Below are 10000 nucleotides of genomic sequence, written 5' to 3'. Positions count from 1 at the left end.
ATTATTCCCATTCTTATTGACTTACTGGTATGCTTATGGATTCTATATTCAAAGCAATGTGACATAGATCTATGGGATTACAACTAGAATGGCTAAATAAATATACAATACTTAGACATAATTCCGAAGAAAATTACTAATAGTGTTGTTATGAAAACTTTATCAAGTTAGACAAGGAAAGAAATGTTTGAGCATCTCATATAATTGTTTATGAATCTTATAGCCTTCATGTCTAGGGAGAGAGTTAAGAGAGAGAATGAGAGTGAGTGTGAATGAGTCGAGTGAAGGAGAATTTATTGTCAGTGGCAGAGTGAGTGACTGAGTGTGAATGTGAGTGTGAGTATGTGTGTGTTGCGATAGTACCACTTCCCACCATTTCTCCATTTTGTACTATTAATAGTTGTCTGAATTTCCTGGTACTTTGTAATTGAAAAAGTGAAGAAAAAAAAGAAAAAATGTTGAAGAGAAAGAGCAAGAGAATAAAAATAAGTGTGAGAGATATGTGTGTGTGTGTGGGGAGGGGGGTGGGGGAAGCATATTACTGCTTACCAATGCCATTCCTCCATTTTGCTCCCATTTACAATCATATGAGTTTTTTTTACTCAAATTGTAATTGAAAATGTTGAAGATAAAATTATATTGAAAACTACTCTCCCTGAAAAGTAAGTGCAGCGCTAAACAAATGACATCAGGTAAGCCTAGTAGTTGATTTAGTGGTGACCAAGCCCTTATAGTACCATTTTTGTGTTAACACATTTGATCTGGGTGTTTCACTGCTTGCAAGTGGCCCAAATTCTAGGCAGTAGGCTTACCTGAGTGGTGATTCACAGATGTGTGGCTTTTAGGCCAGCCATACATAAACATTCATATATGGTGTCAAGAATCCTTTTCTCTCCCCTTTCCAATGTTCTCTCTCTCTCTCTCAATTTTCCAGTGTCTTTATTTTTTTGATATGCTGTATCCAGACTGGTAATAGACACTTTTCCTTGCGTAGTCTCCATTTCATCTCTAGGTTATTCATAACTTAGTGCTATATTAATAACAAAGGGTAATATTTTGTGTATCAATCCTACCTTTGTCTCTTAATATAAGATTTTTCTGTATTACACTCTGTGCTGCCAGTCAAGGCAATAAGATGCTGAGTATGGAAATAGTGTTGTCCTCACTAGAGCTTGCACCATTCCAGTCATAGCTCACAGATGGTAAATTCCACATTTGTCTATTGACACGAATAATGCAAGAGCCCCTTCCTCATGGTGAGTCATTCCTTTCACCCCAGTCTCCAGCTGAAATTCTCTTGACTGATTATCTCCAGCACCTCTGCCTCAGCCAAATTTTTCCATGGCATGTTCACATCACCTGGCCCTCAAGCCAGGTGATGTGAACATTTCCATGATTTGAAGGTCAGGTCACCCTGGATCTAAAGGGTTACTAAAGGACATGTATGCTTGCTAACCAGGTCTCAGTGGTTTAACAATTCCTTAAATCCCCCTATTCTTTTTTTCCTCACAGTATTTAAAGATTTTAAAATAATTTTTTTCTTTCCAGATAACGAAAGCTGGCATTCGTGATATAACTCCCTTTATGGCTGATGCAAGTACTCCATTGACAATGGATTCTCCTGACAGAAAAAAGAGAAAATTAAGCACTTCAATGTAATTTTACTTCAAAGGTCTTACCAGAAACACTGCTGTGGTGAAAAAGGCCATATATCATCCATTTATGTATTTTTTAGTCCTATAGTTATTAGATAAAATTTGTAGTGTTTTCTATTGGGCAAGATATATATGTATATATTGTTTTAGCAAAGGATTTTTTTTATTTTTACAAAAAAAAAATAAAATAAAATAAAAACTATAAATAATACTTTTTTCAATCAAAATGGAAACTGTAAAAATTAATAGTATGAAAGCCTGTTAATCCCTAACATGATGGGGCCAGAATTTTCTGACAAGTCATTTCTATCTAGCTTGGCCTGTGCTGGGTAAAACCAGTCCACCTGCTTGCTCGCTGGAGCGAGTCATGACATTTATGTCATATGCATTACATCATGGCTGCTGTAGGTGAGACCATCAAAAAAGGGATATATAACCATGATATAGCACACATTAATTATTTCAGGCAATATATTTTTCATTTCACATGTACAGACAATATGTAAATATATTTAATTCAATATCTTCCTAAATACAAATGGATGGCAATTCAGCTTGGGTGGAGAAAGAAAAGTTAGAATGGAATGTGAAGAAAAGTACAGGAAGTTGTTGTTGTTGCTGTTGTTTTTTTGAGGGTGGGGGAGGGGGGTTGCTTGTTTGCTACACTGAGTTTTGAATGAGACAGACATTGGCACAGTCAAGGTAGTGCAAGTTCAAGGAAACTCTAGTCAAACACTGGCCAAATGACTATTTTGAGGTATATGCATTTTCCACATCTTTCATCCTTGAACATACTTTCTTACATTTACCAGGTAAGATATAAAATTGTCAATTCTCATATTGTTTTGCATTTTGGTAATGTATTGTGAAATATAATTATATTCATTGTACTAATTCTAGACTGGTTACCACTAAACATGGTACAGGACTCCCTTCATTCCAATCCATAATGAACAATTTTCATGCCACATGTGTCTGCCTTTCTTATGCTGGATTATATATTTTGAGGCCCAAGTATTACTTCATCATACATGATGCACTCATATTTAGAAATTTACTAAAAAAGCTACATCATATATATATATCTCACTTTCATTGGCTAAATGTGGTGATGTCATTAGCTCGGCCTCTTTGTTTGATCCCAACAATTTGTGATATTTTGTAATTTTTTTCAGTGCTTTTTTTTTTTTTTTTTTTTTTCCCCAGTAGACAATCCCTCCCAAGTTATGACAATGATGTCATTGGTTTATAACTACTAGAGTGTTTAACCCTACTAGAGCATTTGCTTTCATTCATTTGAGAATCTGAATGAGAAGAGAAAACAAGGGAAAGTGAGAGAGAGTATGTAAAAAATAAAAAAGAAAAGCTTGAAGTCAAACAAGGAGAGGGAGTGGGTAAGAAAAAAAGGGGGGGGGGGGCAGATAAATCAAATAGGATATGAAAAAAGTAGGGCATAATCAACTAACTAGCCACAATGGTGGCTTTGTGAAGAAAAACAGTAATATGAGCAGCCACAGAGCAAAGCCTCTCAAAAACAGGTAGACTATTTTTCTGCAATAATTCTGTTCATGCTTTGGATGATTCTTCCAGATACAAACCTTCAAACCCACCTTTTCTACCCCTTCATCTCCCTGTGCAAATCCATGTTTTATTCTTGCCTCTCTCTTTCTTGTCAATGAGTATTGCATAAAATAAGATTTCCCATAGTGTAAGGCATGTAAAACTCCCTACCAATACTCCCCTTCCCTTGATAATTCCAACTGTCTTCTAGTCATATGAGTGCCTCTATTGTTGTCTGCCTTATTCCACTTGTGAATAAACACCATCTCCTCCCTCTCTCCCTCTTTGGTCCTTCTCCCCTTTGCACTCTCCCTCTCTCCATTTTCAATGGCAGTGATTACTTTGTTCAGGTTACTCTGATATCTAATAGAACTGACATTCCTGCACCCACAGGTTATTATGTAATTTTGAGGTCTGGCAGTGACATTTCACTACTGGTGATATGACTCAAGCTCCACTATAGGTATTTATGTCAGTAAGAGGCACCAACCTACTCAGCTGTGTGTTGACACAATTCTAACATAAGAAGTGGGGGGGGGGTGATATTAAATGAAAGATAATGATGATCATGCATCTGCAGTAACATACATAATTCATTTATTTATCTATTGAAAAACTTCTGTCATGTCAACATTTAGGGTCATTAGCAACTAATTCAAAATAAGCTTATTGACGAAACCCCTCCCACTCCGGTAAAGAAATATTTTGGTTCATATGGTGATGTTTGTGGGTTCCCAGACTGGTTCATGGTCAGATATCAAAGGCCAGAAAGCACTATGAAGACGTATTGTGGCAAAAAGGTTAAAAATGAGTTGCCAATTACGACAAAGTATGTATGTTAGATGTCAAAAGTTGTGAAGTGCTCTCCGTTAGCGTTGTAATGAAAAGGGTAAAGAGGAATGATCAAATGGAGTACAAAGGCCATTCAAGACTGACAAAAAGCCAGCCTTTCATTCTTTCAGCACAGCTCTCACACTTCAGGATGTGAACAGGAGAAAGGGAAGAAGGAGAAGGAAAAAGAAAGGGGGAGAAGAAAAGACCATGCAAATTAGGTATGGCAAGGGCTGAGATTCAAGGTAGGGATAACCCCTTACATAGGGTTTCTGTCTCCATCTCATAAGCCCCCTATGACAACAAGCAGCAAGGGGGGGTGGGGGGTTAAGGATTGAACAAGCAACACATTCAGTACTTTAGGTTAGTGGGAGGAAGGGGTGAAGGGGAACATGATGAGCAGGATGGATGGATGTCTGCAATCACTTTGCAAAGGAAAGGAAAGTCAGGGGTCAGGATACCAGAGAAGTTAATTTCAGATAGAATAGTTGAAGGGGGAGCAAGCTCAATGCCACTAATAAAGGCACAAAATCATTATTGGCCATTGTGAGCCTGAAATATGTGGGGAAGAGAAAAAGTCTACCCCTTATGGTCCCTCTATGAGGGATAAACAGGACTGTTCAGGACACACAAAGACAGCCGTTTGCCATTTCAACACAGATCCTACATCTTAGGAAGTGGACAGATAAGGTTGGAAAAGTGAGGGGGAGGGAGAGAGAAAACAAAGAAGGGAGAGGTGATCAACATAGGGCCTTCGCTCCCATCTCTAATGCCTCCCCATGATGATAACAGGCATGGGATTGGGGGATATATAAAGCTAAAGAATGGAATTCATCCTGGGTATTTGCTAACTTTACAAATCATTCTGTGCTAATATGCCAAAATTTCTGAACTTACTTTAGTGAGAGAAACTAACAAGTATAAATTAGTGTAGATGATTGTGTCAAAATCTTCAATTTATAAAATCAAGTCTATATATTCCTAGAGATGACAATTTGTTTCCTGAGAATTACCAAAAGAGTGCTGTCAATCATTTTGCTATGAAACAGCACAATCAGTACATTTCCTACTGATTATTCATCTTATAGCTTTGTAATTGTTTCACTGTGGCAGCAGCCTTCAAAAGTTCTTGGCAGTTTTAGGACTAGTATCAATTATAGAGGTAATGCTACACTGCAACATGTTATTTGCAGTGTCAAAAATGTAAAAATTTTAAAGCATTTCTAGAGAAGGATGTATATACACATATAAATCAATCTGTATTGTAATTGGTTTAATATTCCATCTTTTGCTACATATATAAATAGTGAGCTTCAATTATGGTGTAGTTCTGGAATTCATATGAAAACAAAATGACAATCTGTTTCTGATGTATTTCACTTACTTAAAATGTTTATGTACAAGAAAAATATCCCATGGAACAGGAATAATATGCTACATCATGATAGTGACCTCACCTGTAAATATTACATGGAATCAACTTAATTGAGATTGATAAGGACACAACACTGGGTCACTATTGGCTCAACCTAAACCATGGGCTTGGCATCTGCAAGCTGGAACCAATAGCCGCACTCACAGCGCTTAGACTCGCCCTTCTCCAGCCACATCCAGTTAATGCTAGTAGCATCTTCTTCACAAATGCAGCCGACTAATCGCCTTTCGTAGAAGGAGGGGACACTTGTTGGGTTGGTCTGGTCTCCACTCACGCGCTTGTATACCCTCATGTCAAAGGGGTTCTGAAATCAATACATGATTTTGTTAAAGTTGACCCACTGGTGCGTGATACAAGTATACTGGCCATTACCGTATTGTTCTATTAATGTATGGCTTATCAACTACCTCATTATCTAGGAGCTAATTACTATGCCTGCCAGATACCATCTGTTTACCCCATTCTTGAATTTAAGAGAAAAGTTTTGTTTCTATTATTACTTATTAAACATCTTTATTATCACCACTATCATTATTATCAAGCTATTGACTCAATGCCACTGAGAACTTTTAATACTCACTATAGTTCAATTGTGTAAATCATTTATACACAGATGGGTCAAAGTGCTCAGCCCTAAGGAGGCAATTGATAGTCTATGTGACATCCCCCTTTCCCCCTTATAAGGTATTCACAGTGGACATGCAATATATTTACATACCATCTCTGGTGACATTGGCTTAATAATGTCATAATATGAAAACCCTTCCTTTCAAATTTAAATGAATGGGGTAAATAGGTGAAGTCAGGTAGGACTTGTTCTACTCTATATAACCTTTGAGATAGGGGAGGGGGGACATAATCTTGTCTACAGGCTCTTTGTTACATGAGTACTATATTCACACATTTATGTCTGAGTAAATCTATGCATGTAATCTCTACATCTGTACAAGGAGGCATGTGTACATCTATTTATCTAAATGACAGACAATGAAAATTTAATACAAAGAATTTTTAAAAAGTAATCAGCCAATAGCTGCATTTCTTGCTTACATGTTTGTAAAACATGAACATTTACCAGTAAAGCTTAATTATGTTTAATTTGCATAATTGTACAAAATCTCGTAAGTTAACAGATGCTTTTTTAAAATCAAACTACACCTGATTCCTGCATATAAATCCAGCCTAGCCTGAGAGATTCTTCCCTTGCTTCATATAAATGGTACAATTACCTCGTTACCAGCAGCCTTAGACAATAGTTCCTGCTTCTCTAACCCAGTAGCATGCTCCATGGGATCAGCCATCACTGTTGAAAGGAGAAACACAAAGGAATTAATAATAATATACATCAAATAACCCATTTTTACTTTTGTGCAATTAACACTGTACAACATAAAGCATCAACTATATTAACAAAAATTTGTATTAAAATCTAATCTTAGAACAAGATAGTCAACATTCACTGCTGTATTACTCAAGTATGCAAAGCTATTGATTTCACTGTAATCCCCTTCCAAAGATTTCAATACAACTTCATTATACTGAGAGGTTAAGAAAATGTTAACCCAGTGTCGACGAGTAAAAATGCTTAGCAAGTGGACATAAGAACAGGATTGTTGGTGCACATCGGCAGTTTCCCGTTTGCGCCCGGCTCGATTGGTAGTTGGCGAGTGACATTTGGCACCTACAAGCTTTTACTTTGCTATAATTTATAAAAATATTAAAATTTTGAAGGTTTATCTTCATTATAGGTACCATTGCCTAAGATCTTCTATCATATAAATGAAACCACTTCTATCGGAGAAAAACAAACTGTCCGATGACCCGGTGGTGCGGGAATGGGCACGATACGATGCCTTCCGTGTTTCAGTCCACAACAGTCATGATATGTATGTACATGCCACCCGTCGGTTTACAGGTTAATCACTGCTTCAGTTACAGATTATCATAAGTTGAATAAAGAAAAAATTCACCATAGGCATGTAAAAAAAATCTTGGTCATTAACTTACTTTAGTTTCTTCTGTATAAAAGGATTTTGGGGTCAAATTGAGTTAGCTAGTGAATTGTATAGGTATAAGAATGAGGAAACCGTCAACCCTTCCCTTGGGCAGTGCCCGAAGGGCACGCCTAATCACGGCAACTTAAATTGTGATATTAGGTTTGTTTATTAGTCAATTTTTTTTTTTTTTTTTTTGGGGGGGGGGGGGTGTAAATAACATATAGTTTTGCCAAAAGGTGGGTTGGGCTCCCGTAGAGTTTTTGAATTCTGGCGCATCAATTGAAGTAGAAGTAGAAGTAGAAGTAGAAGAAGAAAGTGAATTCCCATAGAGTTTTGCCAAAGTTTTTGATTTTAGGTGCATCAGCCTGTAGCATTTCAAAAATGGCGGCTACATCCGTAGGGTTTCATTGGCTGATTTTAAGTGTTTTTAGTGCTAGTTTTCCGCATATTTAATTGTTATTCTTATTTAAGCATGTTTTACCCTATAATTTCCCCTAATATACTTCGTGCCCTTCCCCTGGTAACAGGACTATCAAATCAAGATCGTTGATGGAGAAATGGTACTCGATCTCCTGAACAATTTATTCGCAGAAGAAACAACGACGAAAATCAATGAAACAATAGGATTTCGTACAGAAAAACAATTGGAATAAGTTAAAGACCGCAACATGCGTAGATAGAGGGAAATGGACACCGCCATCTTATAGAGTGGGAAAAATAGAAGGGCATAGCGAATAGTTTAAGATGCACCAGCTTTATAGTCACCGCTAAATGATGAAAATATAACGCGTGGCCGCCTTTCAAATTCAAAGTCACTGAGCATATTTACCTTGCTAGGAAAAACACGACACTGACCCAAGAACGCATTTTTTGCGTACGCGAACTAGTCCGTGTATCATTACATGCTTGTCAAAACGATATTTGGCTAATTATCTGTGTATGCTGGTACGCATTTATACCTTTAAAGTCTTTTAGTAATGTTATTATACTTCATTTGCATATTTTTATATTTATCTATACCCTCATATCGTATCCTGCGCATCGAGTGTTTCACACTTTCTTGCGCCAGCCACAGGTTGACAGCTCACCATACCACCCATTTCGAGATTGAAAGCCAGTGAGAAATGTTGCGTTTCCTTTGTTGTGTTGATTCTGGGTTCTTTTTAAGACCTTTACAGTGGCATCGAAGAATAATTAGACTTCAGTAACCATCCCAGTTTCATATCTGAGCCCATCAAGAGCTCCAAAGGACGAAAAAGGTGATTAAAATCAAAGCAATACCAACAGTACAAAGAAACGAAAGTTTCACGTTTCCGGATATAAAGGTAATTGGTTTATTATTTTACGGTGTGAATGCAGCTCTGTCTTGCCATACATACCGTAGTGAAGAGAATGTTTCATTGGCCGATTTTAACCGCTTTTTGTGCTAGTTTTACGCATTTTTTATCGTTATTCTTATTTAAGCTTGTTTTACCCCCATAATTTCCCTGATATACTTCATGCCCTCCCTTGCTAACGGGACTATCAAATCAAGATCGTCGATGGAGAAATAGTACTCGATCTCCTGAACGATTCATTCGCAAAAGAAACAACGCCGAAAATCGATGAAATCATAGGATTTCATGCAGAAAAACATAATTTTTTTCGACTTAGTCTCTGAGAGGGTGCGTCGCTCTCTGTAACAATTACCAAACAATTTTTTTTTGACTGTGGAAAGGTGTTTTGGACTTCTATCCCCATCTATTTCTTCCGCTCTATAAGATGGTGGTGTCCATTTCTCTGTATCTATGCATGTCAGTGTTTTTAAATTCAACCAAAACAAGTCCCTTTAAGCATTTTTTGTGCTAGTTTTATGTATTTTTGATCATTATTATTCTTATTTGAGCCGGTTTTAGCCCATAATTTCCTTGATATATTTCAAGGCCTTCCCTACTAATGTGACTATCAAAACAATATCGTTGATGGAGAAATGGTACTTTATCTGAACAATTCATTTGCATAAGAAACAACGCCAAGTCAATGAAATTATTAGATTTCCTGCAGAAAAACTGGAAGGGTGCATTGCTCTCAAACAAATACCTTTATACCACAAAATTGAACAATAATTGCAAGATTGAATGGCAGTGCAATACAAACACAACCCCGTAATCCATACCGACCTATTCTGTTTTTATTTGCTTTAGCTTACAGTTTCCCTATCATACTTCAATCTTTGCCCTCTATCATTCAAATCTTAACAAAAAGTAACAGAGTAACAAACAGTAACGATTTACCATAAAATTGAGTATGGGATAAAGATGACTGAAATGTTTTTGTCTTGCTTAAACAGCTACATCTTTTTCTTGGTTTGTGACCCCAGAGTTGTTATAATTGGAAAAGAATAAAAGCATATTTCATTTCACTTTATATGCTTAATAATAATTTATATTAAAGACTTTCTGATAATTTTGATACGCAAAGAAAAATAACTTTCTTGCTGATAAACCCCGATAACACGAACCCGGTTCTTTTAATCGTCTGCA

At 36.8% G+C, this 10000-nt stretch overlaps 2 protein-coding genes across 3 annotated transcripts in view; one reads left to right on the top strand and one right to left on the bottom strand.

The window, feature by feature from the left end:
• The window catches only part of LOC113812613 (DNA repair protein RAD51 homolog 3), an 8361-nt gene extending 6095 nt beyond the window's left edge, over positions 1 to 2266 (top strand). The window contains exon 9 of one of the 2 annotated variants that reach the window (XM_027364534.2): positions 1549 to 2266. In XM_027364534.2, the coding sequence (XP_027220335.1) occupies positions 1549 to 1659 (111 nt within the window). In that variant the 3' untranslated portion in view covers positions 1660 to 2266. The remainder of the gene's footprint in view (positions 1 to 1548) is intronic. The other variant, XM_027364526.2, reaches the window with a different exon arrangement.
• Positions 2267 to 5298: 3032 nt separating this feature from the next.
• LOC113812627 (cytochrome c oxidase subunit 5B, mitochondrial) overlaps positions 5299 to 10000 on the bottom strand; it is a 5108-nt gene continuing 406 nt past the window's right edge. Inside the window, exons 2-3 of the mRNA XM_027364546.2 lie at positions 6711 to 6784; positions 5299 to 5785 (exon numbers count right to left, since the gene is read on the bottom strand). Of these exons, the coding sequence (XP_027220347.1) occupies positions 5576 to 5785; positions 6711 to 6784 (284 nt within the window). The 3' untranslated portion in view covers positions 5299 to 5575. The remainder of the gene's footprint in view (positions 5786 to 6710; positions 6785 to 10000) is intronic.

This window comes from Penaeus vannamei, chromosome 6 (genome assembly GCF_042767895.1).
Source record: "Penaeus vannamei isolate JL-2024 chromosome 6, ASM4276789v1, whole genome shotgun sequence".
NCBI classification, from domain to species: domain Eukaryota; kingdom Metazoa; phylum Arthropoda; class Malacostraca; order Decapoda; family Penaeidae; genus Penaeus; species Penaeus vannamei.
Note: the sequence above shows the minus strand (reverse complement) of the source record. Positions and strands in the feature narration are given on the sequence as shown.